The following is a 26,390-nucleotide window of genomic DNA, read 5'->3' on the forward strand; positions in this document are numbered from 1 at the left end:
AGGGGATCTGATGCCCTCTTCTGGCCTACAGAGGTACATGTGGTATAGAGACACACATACAGGCAAAACATTTATATACATCAAATAATTAAGTCTAAAAAAAAAAATCTTTTAAAGAAACTGGAGAATCGAGGGCCATGGAAAAACACTGAATGTAGAGAGCAGAGTTTTAAATGGAAACATTTTGTTCCTTTGCTTACATTGTTGTTGAAAATGGCTTCACTTTGTAGTCCTGGCTGGACTGAATGTATTGGTCTTCTGCCTTAGCCTGGTAGGTGCTAGGGTTGTTGGCATGGGACACTGCACTCAGCTTCTAATTGTGTGTGTGTGGCATGTGCACATGTCTGATTGTCCATGTATGAGCATATGGAGGCCAGAGGTCAATAGCTAGTATTTTCCTTTATTGCTCTCCAACTTACGTTTTGAGACAGCACACCTTTCTCCTCCTCTCCCTCCCTCCCCTCCTCCTCTTCCTCCTCCTCCCCCACCCCCCTCTCCTCCCTCTCTTTCATTCTCTCCCTCTCTCTGGTTCTCTGGCTTTCTGTCTGTCTCCTTGAATTTGAAGCTGTGACTGGCTGGCCAGCAAGCCTGTAAACACTATCCCCACACACAGATATTTGGGTTGCAGGTGCACACTGTTTGCCATTTTGACACAGGCACTAGGGATCTAGAAAGTCTTCATGCTTGCACGGCAAGCACTTTGTCCAGATGGCTCCCCAAATCCAATTTTTAAATCTATTTATATGTATTGATGTTTTTCCTGCATGTATGCCGCTGTATCACGCATGTATCTGTGAAGGCCAGAAGAGGATTTCAGGATACCCTGAAGCTGGATAATTGGGAGGTCACCATGTGAGTGCTGAAAATCAAACTGGGTCCTCTGGAAGAAGACCAATGTTCTTAACTGAGCCGTCTCGTCTCTCAGGTCTTAAACTTATTTTTAACTGATAGATGACAGGTCTGACACAACTCTAAGGGATGTGGTTACAGTTATCAAAGAGGAGGCTGCATTACATTCTATCCCAAGATCTTTGTTTTTAGAACTTAATGTGGTGCTAGGGCTTGTGAACCTAGGACTTGGTGCCTGCTTAGTGGGCTAGCTGGTCTTATGTCTACTTGACACAAGCTAGAGATATCTGAAAGGAGGCAACCTCAATTGAGAAAGTGCCTCTTTAAGATCAGGCCGGGAGAATGCCCAGCCCACTGTGGGAGGCCTCGTCCCTGGGCTGGTAGTCCTGGGTTCTGTAAGAAAGCTGGCTGGGCAAAGGCACTCCTCCATGGCCTGTGTCAGCTCCTGTGTCCAGGTTCCGGCCCTGTTTGAGTTTCTGTCCCAAATCCCTTGGATGATGAAGTAATGTGGAAGTATAAGCAGAATAAGCAAACCCTTTCCTCCCCAACTTGCTTTTTGGTCATGATGTTTCACACAGCGATAGAAACCCTAAGACCCCAGGCGAGTGCTCTCCCACCAGCAGCAGCCCTACTCATCCTTTAGAGCTTGCCTTTCATGGAGAGTTGAGCGGAGACTGGAGGTTGCTCATGGGACATGGACCTCTGATGGAACCAGTCCTTCATTCTTAGAATTCTAGGTGACATTAACCCCCCACTGTGAAAGGCAGAGGCGGCACAGTGAGAGCCACTTGAGCATTCTCTGTCCTCTGCTATTCCACTGCTCTTGGCCAGTGTCTCACTCCTAAGAAGCGAGGACATTATCAACTGTAGCAGCAGACAGCCAGGCTTCCTGTGAAACAATGGCCTATGCTTATCCGGGGCTCGAGCTGTAAACGTCATCTGAGTCACCGTTTTTGGCCACATGTTCGTTCCTCAGCTGATTCCCTTGGCTAAAAGAGAGCCAACAAGATTTCCTTTAGGATGAAAAGTTTATTTTGACTTTTACATAGAAGCAAAACTAGTGAAAATCAAAGTATAAAAATAAATACAGTTCACAATAAACATTCCAGTCAAAGTAAAAACAATAAAAATAATGCATATAAATAAAACTTCTTCAAAAGCACAAAACAGTGTCTGGCACTTCTCTGAGAGAAAACTGTGAACATTCAAATGTAAAGCACACAAACTTTTACCATGAAATCAAAAACACTCCAGTTTCTCATCCTTAATCTGAAAGTAGTTGTAACTTTCCAAAACAGAGTTCACTTTAGCTAATTCCTATTAATACACACGAACTTTTAGCTCCTCTTCCTTACTGAAGAGCCCACAATGATACACATGGAGTCCTGAGTGTTTGAAGCGATAAAGCAGTTTATCATACTTAAAAGGTAACACTGCAGTACACCTTTCCTATGAGTAAAACTTTGTAACCTGGATCTTTTTTGACTGTCTTCTTTTTCTCTTCAATGAATGGTAAGTCTCAACAAAGGAAATCAAGTTTATACCCAGAGTGGGTCATCATTTTGTAACTTCTGGCTGGGTATAAAAGTCAAATTTCAGATGGAAGAAAATCAGAAAAACAATCTTTATCTCCATATTCCTAAAAAGGTTATTAAGAGCATCTTCAAAATGCTACTATCTTTAAAATTCAAGTTATAAGGTTCAAATCTGCACAATCCCAATGTTACGTGAGAAGCACAAAGCCCTTTTTGGAATTCTATGGTGACATTCTGTGTCATACAATCATGTTTTCTTGGTACATTGTTGGCTGATGTGTTTAATGTCAGTCATGAAAGCCATACATCTGAGTACCTTTACTGCAGGCTTTAAACTAGACAGTATTACTATGTTCTCTGAGATCCGGATTGCTTATTAAATAGCCCTTTATTCTCTCCTATGTAAAGCATGCTAGAAAAAGAAGACTGAAGAAACAAACAATATAGACTGACTAGAACTAGCCGCATGCGCTCCGCCGCCCCGTCACAGTACATGCCCTGGTGCTATGTTCATGAAAATTGTGCTATCGTCTCTAGACTTGCCACCTTCCAGGACAGTGGGCACAATCTAACCTATATATACCTAATAGTAACACACATGAAACCTAACATTTCTGTAAAACAACTAGTTGTCTGCAGGAATGTGTGCTTCCATCCAAAACCAAGACCCCTCCCCGCAAACCCCCCACCCACCCAGTCACTTCTTATTTGGGATTAGCAAGGCAAGTGTTTCATTCTAGATAGCTACACTGCAAGTCAAAGGACATGGGATTCTGGGTGTTTAAAATTAGAAAATCAAGTATTTCTAAAATAATTTCCCTTTGAATAGAACAGTATCTAATTTGTTCCTCAAATTCAACAATTAGTACATAGTCATGAATGGAATTTAGGTTTTAGGGCTAATTTACGATTGGTGATATCTTTCCAATAATTTGTAAAAATAAGTCTAAATGTCTTTTTATGTTTATAAAAAAGGGTGACTGTAGACCTCTGGGCACATATAGTATGTTTATATAGGCTAAGCTCAGAAACGAGGCAATTACTAAATGCTAATCATTTTTATCCAAACTAACATTAATAGGAAATGAGGCAGGTATTGTCCAAGCTGACCAGATTATTCAGGCCAATGCTCAGCCCTCGCTGTCCCTTGCCTGCAGAAACAGAGTCCAGGGCTAAGTCACAAGCCCCAGCTAGAGTGGAATGTGGGTGGCGGCAGCCCTGCTCCCTGCTTCATCCCAGTGAGTGCTGTCTTCTTAAATTGTCGCAACATTTGGCCGCTTTCTTTGGGTTTTTCCTGCATATGCTCCTAAAAATAGAGCAAGATTATTATTACTTCTCAAAGTTAGAAATGTTCTGTGATGTAATTTAGTAAGTTACTAGGCATGAAGCTAAGCAATGAATGTTGTTAAACTTAATCCTGAGGTAGAAACTGTCACATAGCATCAGCCATCAGCTGCCTCAGCTGACAGAGCTAGAGCTGGAAGCTCTGAGAACTCAGCTGACCTCATCTCCATCTCCTGTCCTATCCCATCGGTTCCTGCTCTACTCTGGTCAGTGGTTTTTGGACCTGCTGAATGTCTGCTCTAACATACACAAAACACTTCCAGCATAGACTCCGAGAGTGAAAATCTGTAGAAACTATACTTTAAATGCTGTGCAGTATCCTTAGGCACTTGAAAATTCAGCCTACAAGAATGCTATCTGAACATGACAAAAACAAGTGTTTGGAACTGGGTGTGTTAACTACGACCATCCGTGCAGAGGCCATCTCAGAAGATTATAAGTTCAATGCCAACCTGGGCTATAAAGTGGGCCTCTCTCCCATATAAAAACAGACAAGGTTTTTAAATAAATCGATTACTAATAAAATACTTAATACTCATGTAGACCAAATCAAGCCATAATTTCAAATTTTCTTAAAACGTAACCCAAGACATTAGAAATATGCCAGGGTAAGGTAATTTTGTTAAGAGCAATAGTGGACTGATAATTAGCATTTTAGTCACTATGTCAAATTCTCCATTTATGTAAAATTTAAAAAAAACTGAGAACTCTGTGCTTTCATTGTCTATACATTCAAACATTGATAAAAAGGCATCTTGCTTGTTTAGGAAGGTAAAACTATGCATGTTGATTATATTTATATTACTGTGCTACAATGCAATGAAACTTAATAGCTATAAAACTGAGTTCCATTATACATTACTAACTGTGGCGATTTCCTGCTTATAGTGTCAATTACTCAGTACAAAGAGCACTTGCCTCCTTGCTTATAGACTCACAAGTGACAAATCATGAGATGAAATGCATGAGGAAAGACCATGGAAAGTGGTCACTGAGGCAAACCGATGCTACTGGACAGAACAGTACTTACGCCACAATGATCGTCCAGCTACCCGAGAGCAACCGAAGCCTGCAACACTCACAGGAGAAGAGCTGAAAACACCCTAGCATGCCCATAATGTCACAAGCAACAGAGCTGCCGACTGGGTCTGACTTCTTACAAAGCTGACGGTCTCTAAAGCAAGCAGGCTCCGACTCTCAAACAACTCCAATGATTGTCACTCAGTGATTTCAAAAGAAAACCTTGTAAAATATCCTAGATACATGTGGCATTACAAATTGTGTGCACAGAATTTGTGCAAAAGGTTTATAAAGCAAAAGGTCTATAACGATCTCACATTTGCTGCCAGCGTGTCCCTCTTGGAACCTATGTGAATGAAGAGTAATAACACGAAAGACTAAAGGATCGGGAACAAAGTCACTTTATGTACCACTGCTTCTTCTTGCCTAACTTGGAGGAAGCCACTCTCTCACGTAGTTACAAACATTGCCTAGTAGTTTATTAGTGGGGAGACTAGAATTAAGTCAAGCTCCCTCCATCATTTGGGGATTATATTGCTGCCTATGAGTGTCAGAAAGCAGCAGTTGAGAGCATAGCATTGTAAAGTAGTTTTAACGGGCTGCATAACGCAGTGAGCATAATCAAAACGTCTTAACCAAAACACCAACAAATATCAAAGCATTTGGTAAGAGTTTTGACTAAGCTCAAGACTGAATCTGTCTTTCTTGCCACCATAAATTGAATTTTCAAACAGGTTTTAGTTTCACCCTTGAATAACATTCAAATGACGAGTATAAGGAGATTTGGCTCAGGCTTCTTACAGAGGGAAGCTCAGGACTCCCTCCCACACACCTGGCATAGTCACTGTGGATTCTTCGGTCATGCACAGTCTCAGAACCATGGCTAACACACTGCCATGGGGCCGGACAGACCCACATGAGATATGAGATGACCATTTCTACTCATATATAAAGATTCTACGTAAGCCTCGATAATTCTACAAAACTTTCCAAATTAAAAACAGAGTTACCCATAAAATGACTAGTCATTAAGACAGGTAGACTAACTCATAGGATGTCCTGGCCTCCACAAAACACTCAAACAATGGTCACCAACAGGAATATCCATGAATACACCAACACTGATGGCAAGGAAGACTGCGTGTCCCACTGTGACGCCTGAGTCAGGGCAGACTGTGCTCGCCCCTTGGTGAACGGGCTCCAGGAATTCATCGCTACACACCTGACACAGGCGCTCTGTTAGGCACTCTGCTCTGTGAAGGCTTCTGTCTACTTTGCACAACCCCCTTCACTGAAGTCTTAGGGGTTCTAATTGAATATAAAAAGGTTAATCAGTCACTTGCATGAAGGTCTGCACTTCAGAGAAAACAAGCACACAGCATCAACTACTGAGAGCGTAAGCTTTGAGAAGAACTGAAATCCCGCACACGCACCCAGCCATCAGGAGAGCCGCACCTGTGTTTCTGCAGGAGCCCAGACTCCTGCTTCACACTTGGTTGGAGAATCAGTGGTGAGGCTAAACTTACTTGACAAAGAAGCGTATATTAAAACACAGAATGAGTACGATGGTATGAAATGAGAAGTAAAAGCATGCCCATGCAGATGAGAACTAAGAGATTTACACAGCAGTGCAGCACAAGGGCTGTCTGCACACAAATCGGACACAGTACAGCACAGAGAGTAGATCTTGTACTGATCTCGGCTTGAATACTTTCACATCCCCATGTGTGGCATTCTTACCCTTGTCTACTAAGTAGCCTATGAACAGGTGCATTCTGTCCTTGGTTTGGCTGAAGGACTCTGTTGACAAATTAAATGCAAAATTAATTCCAAAGACAAATTCCACTTTTCCTACTTTCTCTCAACGGGTGAAAGGTGATAACAGTGAGGTTAGAAGCCATCAGTGCTATCCATCACGGGGAAGAGCTGCCTGACTAAAGCACTAGAAAGGGACTTACTCTTGGCTCACCATGAGCTCAGACCTCACGTTTTCAGCAGGAGAGCAATAGCCAACACATGCAATCCCTGTGCCTTTAAAGAATTTTCTGATATGCCTTACAAATGCCAACTTCTCAAACATGAGACAAAACACTCATTGTACAAGAGGGAAAAACAAACTGTATGAACCAGAAAGTCAGTGTCCTGAGGTCTTTAAACGAGCACTGAAGACTCCCTGGTAGTCTGAAAGTTCTGCCAGAAATGGCCTGTCCTGCAAACAGTGCCAGGAACCTCAGACCTGACCCACATGTGGCCAGGAATAGGACCAGACATTAATATCAGTGCCAGCCTCAGCTCCTCCAGCTCAGCAGGAGTGTCTGCTGATGCACAGCAAAAACAAAAACAAAAAAAACAAAACAAAACAAAACAAAAACAAGCTTAGGCATACAATTTTCTTTAAAAAATAAAAACAAAAACAAAAACAAAGCCTCTCACTGGGATGAAGTGATTTTTCTTACCTTGTTTCTGAGGGGTTTTGTTTAAGCAGGAACTTCTTATTTGGCATTCCCATCTCAGCAACTCTACCACAATGTAAAGACAAGGGCAATATGTTTGTTTGAGAAGGGAGGGAACAGGCTAACAAATGACAGAAGAGCACTGAGACGCTAATGGGGGCCTGCTAACAGCCTGTGCTGAGCACAGAGAAAACCAGTGTCAAGAAAAGGGCTCAGAGCCTGGGAGTGCTGCTGCTCTTCCAGAGGACCTAGACTGGGTTGTCAGCTGCTCACAACTGTCTCTAACTCCAGTTCCAGGGGATCCAAAGCCCTCTCTGGCTTCTGTGGACACCAAGCATACACACCGTGAACAAATCTACAAGCTGGCAAAACATTCACACACATAAAACTAAAAATTTCTTTAAGTTTCTAAATGATGTTACTAAAATATACTTCCTCTTGAGCTTTTGCCCCAGGATATCTTTCGGATATCAGGGGGAATTTATTCAAATGGTGAAATAATTAAATATTAAAAAATAAGAACTATTGAGACTATTGAACTATTTGACTATCAGTCATACAATCTGGCTGTTCATAATAATTGATAATTCATCAAATGATAAATCATTTCAATAAATTTCTATATCTAGAGGGGAATTTCTACCCAGTATGGTGGCAGATACCTTTAATCACAAATTAGGCTATATCATGTTGCAGGTAGCAAAGGCTGCATAGTGTCTTTAAAAAGAGAGAGAGAAAACGAAGGATTTCTATTAGCTTAGCTCAACTGCAGGAGAGCGAATTGTTATTTCTTTCTAATTCTAATTTTTACCTTATGCATATGAGTATTTTGCCTAAACACATGTGAGTGTAGAATGTGTATGAGGTGTCTATGGAGACCAGAAGAGGACATCTGGGAATAAAACCCTGGTCGTTTGCAAAAGCAGCCAGCGCTCTTACCCACGGAGCCGTCTCCCCGTCCCTCTTTACTTCCTCTGGAACAGAGGGGCTGATAACTAGAATTAACTGGCCGGTAATAAAGCAGCAGACAGAACTTACTTCATGAACTTCTTCCTGTCCAGGGACTTCTGTGTTGCCACTGAAAGCGCCACTCGTGGACTTTTCATCTTATCCTTCAATTACAAAAGGAGCATCAGGCTGACGGGTACCAATCAACACACTGTGTTATGATCTAAGACAATCCAGAGCCAGGCGGTGGCAGCACACACCTTTCTCTACATAGGCCTGGCTATCCTGAAGCTGTCTCTATCAACTAGGCTGGCCTTGAACTCAGAGAGATCTGCCTACTTCTGCTTCCTGATTCCTGGAATTAAGGGTATGTGCCACCACAGCCAGGCACTTAGCTAACGTTTTTAAGTAATCTGATTTTAAGCACTGTTAAAATTATTACTATTTATACTTTTGTGTGTGGTTGCCAGCCAGCACTCTAAATAGGCAGTGTTCTAAATTAATTTGGAACCACTTTTCAGACTTCAAAAATGACAAAATCTGTATAAAAGTGTTAAGAAAGCTCAATCAGGAGCAGTTGACAGTTTCCTATGAGCTACCAGAACAAAACCTCCAAGGTTTCAGTACAGGATTCTGTCACTGTGCAGTTCCTGGGGCGCTCCCTACACAGCTCAGTGGTGCTGGGGACCCTGGGGTCTATCGGGCTTTGGAGCTGCTGGGAATGCCACAGAGCCTCGGTCACCCAAGCTCAGAAAAGCCTCTCCAGCAGAAAGTCGTATGGAGTACGTACCATTTGCCGGAGCAGCTTCTCTTTGCGGGCTTCTCGATCATGATGGAGGATTGACATTCTCTCGGCTGCATCCATTACGAAGAAGATGTCATGAATACCATAGAGAGCAGCTCGCAACTAGGCATGAAAGACGAAACCAGTGACGACACTCAAAAGATGAGGCTAGAATTTAGTATACAGTGCATACTGTGTGTACTTCTTTCATTTGGAATAAGAAGGTATACAAGTTTTCATTAAAACCAGTTTTCCGGACTGGAGAGATGGCTCAGTGGCTAAGAGCATGGACTGCTCTTCTGAAGGTCCCCAGTTCAATTCCCAGCAACCACATGGTGGCTCACAACCATCCGTAATGAGATCTGGCGCCCTCTTCTGGGGTGTCTGAAGGCAGCTACAGTGTACTTACATATAATAAATAAATAAATAAATAAATAAATCTTTAAAAAAAAAAAAAAAAACAGTTTTCCCTGTTTAAACAAAGAGAGAAATACATTTCTAACCCTGGGCCTCCAGTTAGGAACTGACCAATTTCTCCAGTCAGCAGCCCTTCAGGGCAGCAGCATCTACCTGAGCTAACACTCGTTCCTGAAGGGAAGCATCTTGGGCTGAGACGACACCTCTCTTCAGAGGGGCTTCTGACTGAAAACTTCGTATGAATTCCATGGTGTCCTGAGAGAAAAAGACACTCTTTCAAAACCAGTTTCTGGGAAGTTTCCTTTTATTCTTTCTCCATCAAAAGTTACTAAGAACACAAAAACTACTACTGATGACATATCAAGCAGCCATAGCCCCTCCCCCTGTTTCCCTACCGCCTCCTGCCCAGAATGGCAGAGGGAGCGCAAACACTGAAGCTGTGCCGTCCAGGCTGGCTTCTGTACCCTCTCCGTCAGGAAAGGCCACATGACCTGCTCAGGTGGTTCTGGATGAGCAGTCATTTGAACCTCCATTATTAACTCACATGTGCTGTCCAGGACCTTTACGGCCCATCTGCGAGAACATTTGTGTGTTACAGTGAATGCCAAGTCTGAAGGATCTAAGACCTCTGGTACTGGTGAAAAGGCAGGCAGTCACAATCCTTGACCATACGGCTGAATTTAGAATTGTCCCTAGTGATAAACAGGGCCTGGAGGTAGCACCCACTGCAACATCCAGACACTAAAGATAAAGAGGATAACCAGTGGAGGAGCATGACAAGGAAGTACACACAGGGTCTATAGGGCCAGTCCTATAGCTTCGACCTACGGGGACTTCCCCATCTATCAAAAAGCCACGCTGTAGAGCAGAGGAATGCAGCTCAGGGTGGGACAGAGGCTCACTGTAAGAGTCTGGATGGGCTGGGACAGATAAAAGGCAGCAGGAGCATGCCCGTGATGAGTGAGATGGCCTGTGCTACTGTAAGAATGCTCAGGCTGGGGATGGCGACCCATAGCTGGGACCAGCAATGGAGAGGCTCAAACAGGGCTGCCATGAGTTTGAGACCAGCTTGGGCTAGAGTGAGACCATGTCTCCAAAAATAAATAAATACTTTGTGGAAAAAAAACGTGACTTTGCCCACTCAGGAGTGGATGATTTAAGTCATTTTCTTTCTTTTTAAAAACTATTTATTTATTTATTTATTTATTGCATATGAGTACACTGTGGCTCTCTTCAGACACATCAGGAAAGGCCATCAGATCCCATTACAGATGGTTGTGAGCCACCATGTGGTTGCTGGGAATTGAACTCAGGACCTCTGGAAAAGCAGTCAGTGCTCTTAACCACTGAGCCATCTCTCCAGCTATCTCTCCAGGTCATTTTCTAAAACTCATTCACACCAGTTCTCCTTCCAGAGAGTCATCAAGTTGTCACTAGCAGAAGAAATGATAACCCTTATTCACAGAGGTGATACAACCACAGATAGTTTATCACAAAAAAGCTGTCGGTGCCAGCTCCCCTCCAGGTAGGCCTACCAACCTTGCCCTCTTCACTGTGTGCACACTCTGTGAGCCAGAGGCTGTGTGGTGACTGCATAGAGGTGGAGGGGATGGGTGGAAAAGAGACAAGGAAGAGCTAAGAAATGTCCTCCAAGGGCCCCAGGATACCCTTGGCCCTAAAAGACCCAAGACCTCAGGGGATCCCTACTTCTATTATTCTCTCACAGGGACGAGGCCCAAATTAATCAACCCAGGCATCTCCATGAGCCTTTTGGCAGATGGTAGTCACATGCCCACCCCTGGCACGAGCTAATTTTTGTACCCTGGTCTGGGTATAGCCTGCTCTGCTGCGGCCTCTTGGGGTGGAGGCTTTCATTTCCCACCTCTCTGACTAGTTTTCTCTAACAGAACAAATAGAACTGGGGAAGGTTCTCAAAGCACTTGAGATGGTAAAAAGCTGTTTTACCTTTGTGCTAGCTGATCTCATACACATAGGGCTTCTATGTTAGGATGCTCTTGTTTTTTCTTCAAAAAAGATTTATTTTATATGCCTGAATGTTTGCCTGCAAGTGCACCCCGTGTGTGCAGTGCCCATGATGTCCAGAGAGTGTCAGAACCCCTGGAACAGGAGTTACAGGCAGTTGTGAACCACCATGTGGATGCTGGGAACCGAGCCCCAGTCCTCTGGAAGAATAGCCAGTGCTTTTAACTGATGAACCATCTCTCCAGCTTCACTCTTTAAAAGAGAAATGTGGGGCCACTTGGGAGGCAAAGTTAAGTTCTAGGACATCTCTGTGTAGACAGCCTCTGTGTAGGCTGGCTACATAGAGAAGCCAGCCCTGTCTCAAAACACACACACACACAAGTGGTTTTAGTGGTTTTCTTTTTTAATTACTTTTTTCTTACTTTTTTTTTTTTAAATGTGTATTCCTACAGGGGTGTACCACAGTGCATGTGCAGAAGTTAGAGGACTGCTCTTTCTCTGTGTGGATGCTAAGGACTGAACTTAGGTTGTCAGTCTTGGTGACAGATGCCTTTGCCCACTGAGCCATCCTGAATATATTAATTATATATTTTGATTATACTCACACTCTTGTGACCCTCTCAGGTTCCCTCCCCTCCTGCCACTCCCGGCCCCCTTTCCTCACAGGCTCCTCTCCTAATTTCATGCCCCTTCTTTCAGTGGCCCAGTGAGTTTCATTAGGGCTGCCACAAGAGCAAGGGGGCCTTACTAGTGACTGCAGCAGGAGGGAAATGTCTCTCCCTCTCTTGCCAACCATTAACTGAATAAATCCACAGGGAGAGGCGGGGCCTACCAGCAGTCCATCTTCATGACAGGGTGCTCGTGGACCTAATCCTAAACACGTTTTAAGCAAATAATCACAACTGTAAGTTCAAGAGTTCGCCAGGACTGGGTAGACAGACGGCCCAGGAGGCAAGAGCACTCTTGTGCACAGAAGTGAACATGGGTTCAAAGTTGCAATACACATGTAAAAACCCAGGCGTGATCACGTGGCCTGTAACTCCAGTGCTAGGCCAGACAGGCTCAGGAAACTGTCTCAACCTGCTGGCCATCAGGGCACCTGCACGCTCAGTGAGAGATTCTTAAGGTAGTAAGGGGGAGAGTGACGGTGAGGACACCCCATGTCTGCCTGTGGGACATACACACACACAGGCACACACAAAGAAATAAGTGTGCAGCGGCCATGTTATGCCTGAAATGAACATTCTACACACAACTTTATTGGGGGAGGGGGAAGTACTCTGGAAAACACATCTAAGTAATCAGACTTATGAAATCAACTAAATTACAATAATTAAAGACATTTGAACTGGATCCTGAGCTCAGCTGTCAGAAGACTGAAATGAAGTGAAAAACAAGGAATTTCAGTAACCTTACTTTTACAGTTTGTCGGAGCTGCTTCAGTTTGTCTGTTTGCATAAGTTTACGAGTAAGAAACCCTTTTGCCACGGCAGTTATTTTATTAAATTTTGCTTGTATTTCTGGATTAAAAACCTAGAAAGAAATTAGAAACAATGCTGTAAGAATCCTAGCACCATACTTAATTATGACTCAATCTATCACCAGCTAACATTCCTTCCTAGACATTTGCTCATGGAGTTTCATCTGTACCAAAAATATTAAAACTCATGTTCAGTATACAACCTAAAACATAGCTCTTTGAAAAGATAAACTGGTCTGATGAGCAGCTCGGTAAATAAAACCACCAGCCACCAGGCCCGAGGACCCACATGGTGGACAGAAAGAACCAACTCCCACAAGCTACCCTCTATGCTTATGCTGTGACATGCAAGCCCCACCCCAATACACAAACATGTAAATGAAACTGACAGACATATATCAAGGTTCCCACCTGAGACCATTTAGCTTGGGCCCGTCCACAAGGCCTTGCTCCTGAGACTCTGGTCACGCCACTCGTCAGTGATCCCCAGAGGTAGAACGGTGCTTCACCTGCAGAGCCGAAGCTGTACTGCAGGGCAGAAGTTATGAAGCCTAGAGAAACACACAGTACACACTAGTCTAGTGATCTGTGGCATCATACTGAATGTCAGATAATCAGAATATGCGAAATGCTGTAATAAACATTGTGACACTCGAATAACAGCCATCTCAGAGACCGAGCCAAACGCAGACATGAAATATCCATGGACATTCAGCTTCTGTGCCAGATGGAGCTTTTCAAGACAAACAGAACTCAGGATAACTGATGCTGTGAAAAGATCTTCCTGCTGCTGGGGAATTAGAGGTAATTCCAAACCACTCAGGAGATAGCTAGCTGCTCTCACCTGAGCATGGCACCTGCTGCATGAATGAGGGGCCGGGCTCTGGGCCCAACCGCCTGCTCTTGTTATGGTGAGTCCTCTCAAGGACACCTGCTCTGTGCCCTTAGATCCCATATCATGTCATTTTTCATGGCTACTAAACAGCAGGCAAATGGGGGGTGGGATGGGCATTAAATTACCAGAAGAAACCTATGATTAAAATAGCTCACTGCACAATAACTGTCAAGAGGAAAACAATTCTTAAAAGTCTACCAGAGTTGTTGGAAGTCTGGAGTGAGTCCACCTGGGACAGCATGGTTTCTAGCAAAGCAGAATCGGTTCTTTTTCTCCACTCTAGCTCCAGTGCACTGTTCAAGTCAGAAACGTCCGTCGTAACTGCCTTCTCCTTCAGCATCTTCTCCTGCTCTTCTATTTCCTGCAAGTTGACCATGTAGGACAGCATCCTTTAATGGTATCTGAAATAATGCCACTGTTGGCTTAGCCTGAAAGTGTGTGTAGTGCAGAGTACATTGTTGTTTATCTCAAGTCCTCCCTCAAAGTTATGATAACTGGTTCAGCTGATTTCACTTTTTAAAATGGTAGAGTTTTTCATTTTTAAGTTGAATTTAAAATGGGATTACAAATCACAAAACAAGGGCTGGTGAGATGGCTCAGTGGGTAAGAGCACCCGACTGCTCTTCCAAAGGTCCCGAGTTCAAATCCCAGCAACCACATGGTGGCTCACAATCATCCATAACGAGATCTGACTCCCTCTTCTGGAGGTCTGAAGACAGTTACAGTGTACTTACATATAATAAATAAATAAATCTTTAAAAAAAAATCACAAAATGAGTATCTTTATGATATCATTCTTGAAAATGTATATTCAACATCTTTTTTAAAATACCTTTCAAAATATTAGCAATTCTGAATGAAGGATTCAATAAGGTGCCCTTCCACAAATTACTCAGCGGCTTTTAGGTGAGGACCTAAATGTTAGATTTCACATTCTGACAACAAAATATTATCTACATATCAGGCTCAATGACCACCTCAAAATACGATACACAGAGGGAAACTGTCAGTATACGCACATGGCCCAGATCACACACTGACTAACCTGACTGCTGGCCGCCCCATCTCAGTGCCTCACCTTTTGCAGTTGCTCCTGCTCCCTCTCCTGCTCAGCTATGAGGAGTGACAACTGCTGGGCATGCTGTTCCTCTAGTCTCTTTCGCATTTCTTCAAAAGCTAACATCTTGCTTTTCAGTAGTTCCTGGCCTTCTGAGAAGAAATGTGTGCTTAAATTGAGAAAACTCATTGCGGGTCCAACAGTTCATATTTTTTGCCATCAACCTGAGCTATGCTTCTGACCAGAGGGTATTCCTCACATAACCTAGGTCAGACATAGCCAGTTCCCCAGTGCACCATCCTCACTGGCCTCTCCCCTTCTTTCCCGCTACTCAGAAGAACAGCATTGCACCTCCTTGCCTCCCCACTCAGTCAACAGAGCTCCAAGGCTACCCGTCTCCCGCCAGCGTTAAGATGTGCTCCTTGAGCTGAAGAGAGCACAGAGAAGTAAAACACCTTTGAACCACAGCCCCTCAGCTCAACAGCGCCATTGAGTAAGAGTCCACTTGACTACAAGAACTCTTTAAGGGAAGAGGCACAGGGGCCGTGGGCAGCTGCAGCCACCCTGTGCCACCGCCTCCTCACTTACTCTCACAGTGATCCAGCCACTTGCATGACCAGCCACATCCTGTATGTTCACTAAACACTACCACCTGGCTTGGCAGTGGGTTCGTGGTCTCTGGCATTCACTGAGGTAGCCTTCACCCACGCATGGTTCTCTACTCAGAGGACGCAAGGTGATTATTCCCTGGGTACCAACTGTTTTGGGAGTGGGGAAGGGCATATTTTTATTATTTTGGAAAGAGAGTCTCACTATGTGGCCTTAGCAGGCTGGTTTCATATGTAGAGCCCCACCTGCCTCTGCCTCCCAAGTGCTGGGATTAAATGACTGTGTCACCTCACCCACCTACAGAGTGGTTTTATTAAGGTTCTTATAAAGGTGATTTTTGTTTGTTTGCTTGTTTGTTTTGCTCTAAGTTTTTTTTGTTGTTTTGTTTTGTTTTTTGAGACAGGGTTTCTCTGTATAGCCTGGCTGTCCTGGAACTCACTTTGTAGACCAAGCTGGCCTCGAACTCAGAAATCCACCTGCCTCTGCCTCTGCCTCCCGAGTGCTGGGATTAAAGGCATGCGCCACCATGCCCGGCTGACTTAAGAAACCTTAACAAGGCTGGAGAGATGGCTCAGTAGATTAGAGCACTGACTGACCTTCCAGAGGTCCTGAGTTCAATTCCCAGCAATCACATGGTGGCTCACAACCATCTGTAATGGGATCCAAAGCCCTCTTCTGGTGTGTCTGAAGACAGCTACAGTGTACTCATATATAAAATAAATAAGTCTTAAAAAACAAACAAACAAACAAACAAACAAAACCACAGGAGCCTTAACAAAGGGCAGTAAGCAGGTGCTATGTTTCTAGTAAGATCGGTACAATTAAGTGCCCTCCCATACAGAGGACAATTTATTTCAAATCACTTCTAAGTTTCTTACCTTTGGGGCTAGTTTCTAGCATCTTATTCTTGTTAATGTGGACAGATCCCTTGGGGTATCTTCTTTCCGGCAGACGGTCCCGCTCCTGCTCAGCTACTCCAGCTGTTATAATATAAGGACAATTTTCTTTTTGTAAACTATCAACATCTAAATCAAGTCTCCTCTTAACTTTCTCAAAACTGTTATCTACAAACTGCTCGCTTCCACGGAACACTGGCGGTGTGTCCATCTGCTGTCTGGAACTCTGGGTTTGCGTAAGTAAGGGAGATGGGTGTTTCACATCGTAAGATTTATTCAGTCCCATTGGTAAGCTGCAGTTCTTTGCTAGCATACTGGCTGACTTGAGTTCACACACATCTTCCAAGGTTTGACTTGACACACACTGACCACTGGGTTGCAGTTCATGCAACTTGGGCACAGCCATACAAGTACCGTCCACTTTCTGGGCTCCCCTGTCATCAGGTATGAAGGGACCTTCCATAGCAGACCGCTCAACAGTGACGTTATTGCCTAAGTAAGTTCCTAAAGCCTGATGCACCGGACTTGGCTTACCCACGACCATCTCTCTTGCGCTATCAGAAGTGATTTTGGTAGCAGAAACATTACTTGAACAAACCCCTGTCAAATCAGTCGGTGACTTTGGCACAGTTTCAGATTCATTTGTTGTTTCAGCAGCAGCTGGAGTGGTTCTATCCACTGCCTCTTCTTTTCCCTTTGGGCTCAGCTCACAGGCATTTACTGGGTTGTTTATAAGGATCTGACATGCTGATGATGACCGAGAATGCCTCCGATGCATTGTAGGACTCATACTTGGCTCTGGACTAGGTAATTTGGCATATGGACCTTTAAGACTTTTAACTTTATTTTCAGTAACAAAGGTAGGAATAACTGTAAAATCTGATCCGGCATCTGGAGCAGTGGGAGGAGCAGCTCCTGCAGGCAGGTCTATCTTAGAAAAGCTAGCTAAACCTGCCGTGCCCATGCTGCTTGCTTGTGAAGCACCTTGGAGGAGAACATTTGACTTATTAAGGCTTGGTTTGTCAGGGATGGCAGAGCCACAGTGCCTGCCTATGGGCATGGGTGGGGCCTTCTCCTTTACACAGTCGATAGCCTTAGCAGCATCGTTTTCTCTGTCTGAATGCGTTTCATTAACACTTCTCTTTAAACTACTTCTCAGACTCCGGCTAGACAGTTCTCTTTCCACGTATTCCTTTGACCTCTTCATTAGATTCTGAAGGCTCATTATGTAGGGATCTGGAGTGACTTCAGCCAAACATGATGAATCCTGTTCTTCCTTTCCTAAGAGGGGACCATCAGAAATGACGGTCTCCTGCGGGCTTGCTGAAGAAAGCCTTAGAGCAGCTCCATCTTCTGCCTGCCTGCTTTCTGGACTCTCACACTGCCTCAGAGAACCAGACACCTCTGAGTCTCCAGGCAGCCCCACCCTCTTAGGGGTTTGTTGGTCCTCATTATTCACGGGCAAAAGTCCAGTTATCTTTTCAAGCTTTACTGAAGTACAGTGTTTGGTGGGGCTCGGCAAGCTGTTTGGAACTGTAACAGGAACATTCAAGTCTGTGACTTCTGGATTAGAGTAAATGGTTTCTGTTGCCCACTGATCAAAATCACTGGCATTTGGTGCTTTTCTAACCTGAAAAGGGACATTTAAAAATTAGTATTTCTAGCCGGGTATGGTGGCGCACACCTTTAATCCCAGCACTTGGAAGGCAGAGGCAGGCAGATTTCTGAGTTCTAGGCCAGCCTGGTCTACAAAGTGAGTTCCAGGACAGCCAGGGCTACACAGAGAAACCCTGTCTCGAAAAAAAAAAAAAAAATTAGTATTTCTTCATTATAAAACAAACAAACATAGCCTTTGGGGTTTTGTTGTAGTTGTTTTGTTTTTAAGACAGGCTCCCTATAAAAACAGGATTAGCCTTGAACTCAGAGATCCTCCTGCCTCTGGCTCCCAAACACTGAGATTAAAAGTGTACCCCACCTCAAAAAAGCCTTAGATTTCACTATTTTCTAAAATTAAGTAGAAAGGGAAGATTTAGAGTTCTGACATTTGAGAGCACAAAGGATCTTTCATGCCTGTCACCTGAGCCCTCAGAAGACTCAAACAGGATTGCTTTAAGTTCAAGACCAGCCTAATTACAGAATGAAACTGTCTCAAAAAGACAAAAGACAAATAAAATACATTCAATTTCTATATCCTTTCTATTCTATAGATCAATTCTATATCCTTAACTGCATATATATCAATTTCTATATCCTTAACTGCATGGAGATCAAACCACCACAGAAGAAATATATGGGTTATCCTAGCCTGTTTACTTAAAGGGAAAAGATAATATGAATGCACACACATATACACAATTTATCCATGTTCAATTTAACCCTGGGATAAAAGCTATGTCTTTTGAACTCCCTTCTGGTTTTACTCTTACTACCAGCAACTATTCCTAAGACAAGTCATCACCCAACAGTAATGACGTGCAATAAGTGCCAAGGAAGTAAATGTTTTACACAGTTACTTAGAGAACAAAGACAATGTGTTTAAGACATCACTAAGACTCCTGCTTCCCATATGCTTATTCAAAATCTCCTGAAAACTCCCTATGAGGGGCTAGCGAGATAGCTCATAAATTAAGATGCTTGCTGCTCCAGCAGGGGCACCAAGTTGTATTCTCCCAACACACACAATGCAGCTCACCATTCCTAACTTAAGTTCTAGGAGACCTAATGCTCTCTTCTGGCCTGCACAGCACCAGACACACACATGATGCACAAATATATATACAAGCAAAATATATAAATGAGACTTTTTTTTTTAATTTTAGCTGGGAATAGTAGACACCCCTTTAATTCCAGAACTCACTGAGGCAGAGGCAGAAGGCAGCAGGTACATGTCTATACAAGGCGACCTAGTAAGACCCTGACTCAAAAACAAAACAAAAAACACTCTGAGGAGCTCTGGTTCCGAGATAAGCACCCTACCTCTACCTTGCTGAGGATCTGAGGATCTTTCTCTCTGTGACCCCTCTATGGATACCAGCTAGAAAAAACCGTGTTGGCTTAAAAACAACCCTCCCCATAAGATGGGATGTTTCTGGAGTAAATGATAGTTCATCCATGTTGTTTATGTTTCTAACAATTAGAAATTTTCAACTTAGAACTCAGCTCACAAAGCCAACTTTAATCAGATCAGTGACAGCCAGTGAAGACAGCAAGCTGTATGTTTTCAGACAAGTAGGTCAGCAGCTGACAGACACAGTAGGATGAGAACAACTCATGATGTGGACCTCAGAGACCAAGTAGGAAAAAGTGAGAGCTCATTACATCCTGAATACTAAAAATCTGGAGGGGTTGTTTTTATGGGCTTTTGTTTTGTTTTGTTTTGTTTTGTTTTGTTTTGCTAGACTATATGGCACTTGAGTTTCACCTTATAAGTCCCATAAGACACATAATGATCTCCAGGTACTGGGTGGTAAACAATACAAGTGTACTTGGTGACAACCTCAGGATGAAAATAAACCTAAAGAAGTGCATATTCCTGGGGCCCACGAACACGCTCCCAGGCTTAAGTGACACGGACTACTCTGCCATGGAACCTTGCATAGCTCAGATCTTTAATTCTCTCTCAACAGCTATGTTTTTAGTATACCAGTAAAATGTGCCTTAGGTTAGACAAACTAAATTTAAAAACTTAAGTCTATAACTGAATCATAAGTTTCTTAGAGGAAAGAGGCCCTCCAAATATCTGTAGTCCATGAAATCCCTGTCTATATAAGGAATTCCTTATAGCTGACATTATGTATCCTTTTCTAAACAGAAAGTTCTGGGACTCAAGAGTAATTTCATTAGTAGACTCAGCTAATAGCAATTTCATCTCTCCATGGACTAGATCCAGAGCACTGGCATTTTTGTTGTAGTAACCAGTAAGTCAATAAACTACTGTACACTAACCAATATAGACAGCAGCTAAAATCTGCAAATTAAAATCTACCACCCACACTACCTACGACCCCACAGGTAAATGAAGGCGGCAATCAGAACCAATACCCTAAGTAAGGCTCACTACCCATGGCCATCCAGCAGGAGTCACAGAGGCAAACTACAAACCCCAAAATTACAAAAAAACAAAAGTGCTATGTGTGGCAGAAATTATTTTTTCCACTTAAATCACCCGTGTTTCTTTTTAGTATGAAATGACCCAAATCATAAACAAACTGTTTACACAAATCTGAATTAATTTAAATAAAAATAATCATAAGAGGTTATAGATATTATTGTTTAATTTCAGTTTCAATCTGGAGATATATGTAGGCCAGCCTATTTGTTTAATCCAGATGACATTTTTCCATACCTAAAACCAAAATTTTCTTACATGTACACACACACACACACACACGCACACATATACACACACTTGTACACACTTGCACACACACATGTACACACACACATGTACACACATTTGAAGGCAGTTATTTACTTTAGCAGAGAATAAGAAGAAGGTAACACAGTGACCACCCATACTCCACCATTCAGATGACTCTAAGGTGACATCTTTGGACATATCCTAAAGGGCGTAGAGAAGTGACGGGTAGTGACAAGGGTAGAAGCTGAAGACTCGAGGTGAGACTTACTGAGTCTGATTAGTGCAGGGTTAACCACAATAGACAATGGAGTGTCTATCATCTCTGACACTGAGAATTCAGTTTGGAGTCACAAGACAGACAATAAGCAATTATATCCAGTGTATAGTGCTACTGTCTAAGGACCCTCTCTGATTCAAGTATTGGGCAGTACTAACAAACAAATGGATTCTCTCCAACAAATTACACTCAAACACATCATAACAATAAGGCATACTTGGTCAGCTTGTCTGCAAAGCTGTCGTCAGTGTTTACTTCTGATGTCTCCATTTCAATCTAGAAGAGTTTAGTTTGATGACACACCTGAACATTCTCCAGAATCTCCTGGACGCGAGTCAGTAAGGCTTTCTTCCTGTTGGCCTGCTTTCTTGACTGCACATCAAGGGCTTTCTGCTTTTCCTCTTGAATTGTCTTTCTCTTCTCAATGGTAAGCTACAAGACACGCAATTCAATGGTAAAAGAGTCAAATTGGCCAGCTTTGAATCAGAACAACCAAAATGCTGTATGAAGCATCAGAGCAGTGTCTGAAGTTCGAGGACTTCATGTGAGTGTCATGGAGAAGTAACCTATATATTAAGACTCCAGAAGCCGGGCGTGGTGGCGCACGCCTTTAATCCCAGCACTCGGGAGGCAGAGGCAGAGGCAGGTGGATTTCTGAGTTCGAGGCCAGCCTGATCTACAGAGTGAGTTCCAGGACAGTCAGGGCTAAACAGAGAAACCCTGTCTTGAAAAACCAAAAGAAAAAAAAAAAAAAAAAAAAGACTAAAACCAAAAGAAAAAAAAAAAAAAGACTCGAGGAGCTTTGTCACATATGACCTCTGCATGTCACTGAATGCAGCTTACTGTCAGCTGAATCAAGCTCAAAGGAAAAGTACCCTGCTCGATTCTCAAATACTGACAGACAGACAGAATGAGGGAGCTCCCGCTGCAGCTTCTACCTGACAGCTGCTGATGTGAGTCTCACCTCCAGTCTTCAGCTTTTACCTTGACCCTACACATCACTTCTCTACGTCCTTTAAGATGTATCCAAAGATGTCACCTTAGAGTGAACTGAGTGGTGGGGTATGGGTGGTCACTGTGTTCCCTTCCAACCACAGTGCTACAACACTCATTACAATGTGCTGGCAGAAAATGTGGATCTTTTACAACAAAAATAAATTTAGAAGTTCTTTAACGTTCTGATTTAAAATATGGTCACACTTAAAAATAACATCAAATTGACTATGATAATAAATGTATCTTCTCTACTATCCTCTATTCCCTTACCCCTTGCCAGAGAAAGAACATACCACTTTTGAGAAGCTGCAAATGATTGAGATTTGCATATACTAAGTGCCACCTATGACCCAGGGACAAGCCTAAGCATTTTGCATGAATTAATTTAACTCCCAAAGAGCATCATGAGCATCATCGGCACTCACTGTCTGTGTTCCCATTCTAACAGTTAATGAAATGGACCACAAGTTCTGCCCAGCAGGAGAATGGCAAACTGATTTAAACCCAGGCCAAGGTTCCACTATCCCAGCACAGGACAGTCTTCTATGCTTGCACTTGTAGCTCTACCTTATTCACTTTAATAGGAACATGAAGTTTATAACAATGGATATAGTTAAAGTCCGTTATTAATGGACATTTGGGTTAGTAATTAATCTTTCTGCTATTTTATTTTCTTTTTTATTTTTGAGACAGGGTTTCTCTGTGTAACAGCCTTGGCTGTCCTGGAACTCACTTTGTAAACTTAGGCTGGCCTGAAACTCACAAAGATCTGCCTCCCAAGTACTGAAATTAAAGGCATGTGCCACCACACCCAGCAATCTTTTGCTATTTTATGTTGTTATAACTTGTATATATTTATTTGAACACATCTGTAAGATATTCTTCCTGAATAGAATTGCTGAGTCAAGAGTTATAAACACTTAAATTTTGATGAACACTGCCAAACTGCTTACCAAAAAATAAGCGGACCTTTTTGATAAAAGTGCATTAAACTTTCATTTTCCTCACAACATGAAAACATGAAATCCTATGAGATCATTGCAAATCTAGTAGGCAAAAAAAAAATGCTAACTCATTTGTATTGTATTTCTGTGATTATAAAAAACATTAGGCATCTCATCAGCTGTTTATAAATCTTCCATTGGATTTTCAGTGAGCTGCGTTAGTTGTTCACTAGATTTTAAAAGTTATTTTAAAACAAATAGGGGAGGAGAGATAACTCCGACTTAGAGCATAGTGCTCCCCAGAGGACCAAAGCTGAGTTCCAAGCTCCTCTGTGGCCCATCGCTCCAGTTCCAGGGGGTCTGAAGCCCTCTTCTGGTCTCTTCCAGCACCTACTCTCATGTGTACACATGCTTGAGAATGGAAGAAATCGTTCATAAATAATTACTAAGTTTACCAGTGGAGAAAGTACAGCCACCCCATGGAAACGGATGAGTGAGACACTTTCTGCCTGAGCGGGTAGGAAGCTGTCCGTGGACAGCGATGCTTCCTGAGCTCGGGCAAGTGCTTTCTCGCAGAACTCCTCATATTCCTCCATCTTCCAACCGCACACTAGGAGAAAGAAAATTGCTCTTAGTCGTGTGCTGACAAAACAAGAGTACTGGCATATTTAAACACTTCCTGGAATTTTCTGTCTGTTCATCTTAAGGCTTCATTTTGATGCCACAGACACCAACTGACTAAATCTCCTGACTCTGGAGATTTTATTAATTAACTTTATTTTATAGTTGAAAGCCTGAGAGGTCACTAGGCAACTTCAAACAATCAGCCCAGCAATTTCACAATCTCTAGAAAACTTTGGGGTTATGAAAATCCCAGGTGACCTGAAGGATTAGCCAGCCTATGCCTTCTTTTTTAGCATGTGCTAAGTATTTACTGATGCCTGTTTTGCATAACATTGTGCAACCCTGGCTCCGGTAAGGCAAGGGAAAATAACAAAAGAAATATTATCATAATCATAACAAGCTAGAACTTCTCTCTGTTCTGAGGCTTATATTTGTTCCATTGGTGCACAGGAAGATCCAACTTCAAAGAAATAACTGGTTCTCTAGAGAGCTGAGATCAGTTTGCAGGCTTCCATTCACTTTTTAAACACAAGACTAAGAAGCAACAGACCACTTTCCGGCACAACTCTAACAACTCACATCACAGTATCTTAACCAAAATTCCTAGTAGGTAAGAAATAAGAAAAGTCCCAATAAATCCATTTCTGCTAAACTACTTTTTAAAAATACACCCTTTGTATTTACTATTAAAGAGAGTAAAGATGATGTTATATAATTTCTGTGCTTATGCACAGGAAGAGAGAAACTCAACAGTCTGGTAAGGTTAAGGGCATAAACTGCCATTATTAGTTCTACTTTTCTTCTAACAGCATCAGAGAGAGATGTCCCATTGTTGCAGAGAGTCATCCACTTCCCTTGAGTGGTCCACACATACCCCTACACACTGCAAAGCTACAGTAACGGAGTAACGTACAGCGTGACGATGAATTGGACATTCAAGCTCCAGTGCTCATGTGAGACTGGAGAACGCTCCAGAAGATCCAGCGCATGACTGGACCTTCCTAACCTTCAGTTTCAGCGTATATGCCCTGTCCTCAAAGAGGCCTTCTCCATTCAGCCCATCCTAATCCCCCTAGCACATCAATCACTAGCACACCACCTTGATGTCTCCCAGTTCCCAGAGTACTTACCACTATCTGAAATGATCTCGTCTATTTCCCGGAGTTTTGTGTATCTTCTTCCACCAAAATGTAAACTCCATAAGAACAGGTACCTTCTCGGTCTTGCTCACTGATTCGCCATGACACACAATGGTGTCAGCACGTGGTAGGCACTTAATACAATTATTGAATAAACTAATTAGGGCAAATAGATCAAGCAATGTAAAGCAAGACTAGCAGAATGAAGAGAATTCGGAGAATGGCAACTTGGAGAACAACTCTATTCCCAGAGAACTAGGTACCTCTCAATTGCAAAAGTAGTCATTAAAAAGAGAGTCCGGGATTCTACAATTGTGCAAGAGGGCACTACATTTCTCACACCAGTTACCACTTGCAAGCAAGGTTTATTTTAAGGGAGTCTTGATGACAAGGTGATCCCAACCTCAAACCTACCACCCCATACTTTAGCATCAGGCATTACTGGTCCATGGTCCACTTATATTCACACCAGCCTCAGCAGGTCCAGGCATGCCTTTTCTACTCCATTTCTACCTAATTATGAGTGACCTTTGTCCAGGAAGTCTCTTGGCAAACCCTATAGCCTCATGGCTCCTATCTGCTTATTCATAACCTGTACTCAGAAATGTCACTGAAAGGAAACTCGAAGGTAACACAGCTTCCAAGGCTGGCTGCTTACCACTAAGTTTCCACAAACATAAACTTCCTATAGCGTCTGTAAAGGGAGAAAGATATGTTGTTTAAGGACATACTAGCTGTTCGTACATTCATTTATAGATGGTGCCCCACCATCTATAAAGTGGGGCTCTGTCTCAAGGCGATTTTATGAGAAAACAATAAGCTAAAGCACAGACAGCAATCGCAGGACTGTATGTAGGACAAGTAGAAGCATCAGTAAGTGGGAGCTGCTTCCAAACGGAGGATATAATGGTGTTTTGATCACCTCCGTGTGAACTCTTGGAGAAGAGACAATTTTTGGTTCTTCCTGAGACTCAAAAGTGACTTGAAAACATGAGAAAGGGCTTTCTCATCCAAATCCATCTCTTAGGGTAGGAACCACTTAACAGTATCAAGGGTGTCTGAGAGAACCAGCTACATTATCCTGCAGATGCCCCAGAGTGGCAAAGCTGGAGTAAACAGCGCTCCTATGGGCCTTTGGTTGTGGTAACCAGAATTTAGAAATGGCCAGTGCACACCCCAGGGGACGCCTCCATCTCCTCCTGCACTACCTCCGGCACCAAACTGAAGTCCCATGCCTTGTGCCTACTCCTCAGCGCAGGATGCTTCACTGGGCGGAGCCAGCATCCAAGCATCCCCTCCAAGTCCCCCTGACCCCGGTCCTCAACTCCCGCCTCCCCACTCCCGATGCCTTCAAGGGCTCGTGACCGAGGGAAGCCAAGCCCGGTCCGGAACGCCGGCCTTCCGTCCCTCGGGACACCAATGCCGGGTCTCACCTCAGCCTAGACCCGTAGAAAAACGAACCCAGTCCTCTTGCACACACCTGACACCTACTGCCCGGTCAGCTTCTCTGCCCGTGGACCAGCCTCCTCTATAAGCAAAGGCCTCAGTCGGTTTAGACAGAGCGCATCTAGGTCCTCCGCCTTCTCCTCCTCCTCCTCCCCGCCATATTATGGGTCCCTCAGGCGGCAACGCGGGATCCTGGCAACCGCTGCCGCCGCCACCAGCTCAACTCCACCCCTCAGGGCCGGTACTTCCGGTGGCTGTTTGGCGGGCAGTTGAAGCGGTTGGGCCTCCATAGACTACAGTTCCCAAAGTGCACTGCGGTCATCAGCAATCGCTT

At 43.3% G+C, this 26,390-nt stretch overlaps 1 protein-coding gene across 5 annotated transcripts; it reads right to left on the minus strand.

Annotated features, from left to right (window-relative positions):
• Positions 1-1,851: 1,851 nt before the first annotated feature.
• Ccp110 (centriolar coiled-coil protein 110) lies at positions 1,852-26,271 on the minus strand. 5 transcript variants are annotated; one of them, XM_021168556.3, is made up of 16 exons: positions 26,091-26,271; positions 24,602-24,744; positions 23,303-23,457; positions 21,211-21,339; positions 16,253-17,900; positions 14,787-14,914; positions 13,907-14,069; positions 13,225-13,364; positions 12,750-12,866; positions 9,504-9,605; positions 8,940-9,056; positions 8,240-8,313; positions 7,205-7,267; positions 6,489-6,548; positions 5,971-6,056; positions 1,852-3,690 (listed from the first exon to the last, which is right to left on the minus strand). In XM_021168556.3, the coding sequence occupies exons 3-16, from the start codon at positions 23,441-23,443 to the stop codon at positions 3,638-3,640; spliced, it is 3,021 nt and encodes a 1,006-aa protein (XP_021024215.1). In that variant the 5' UTR covers positions 23,444-23,457; positions 24,602-24,744; positions 26,091-26,271; the 3' UTR covers positions 1,852-3,637. The 5 variants fall into 5 exon arrangements, with proteins under 5 accessions (XP_021024215.1, XP_021024213.1, XP_021024214.1 ...); XM_021168554.3 differs by having other exon boundaries at positions 14,787-14,917; positions 26,091-26,270; XM_021168555.3 differs by having other exon boundaries at positions 14,787-14,917; positions 26,044-26,270.
• Between the last annotated feature and the right edge of the window lie 119 nt (positions 26,272-26,390).

This window comes from Mus caroli, unplaced genomic scaffold (genome assembly GCF_978045245.1).
Source record: "Mus caroli unplaced genomic scaffold, Mus_caroli_1 scaffold_8, whole genome shotgun sequence".
NCBI classification, from domain to species: Eukaryota; Metazoa; Chordata; class Mammalia; order Rodentia; family Muridae; genus Mus; species Mus caroli.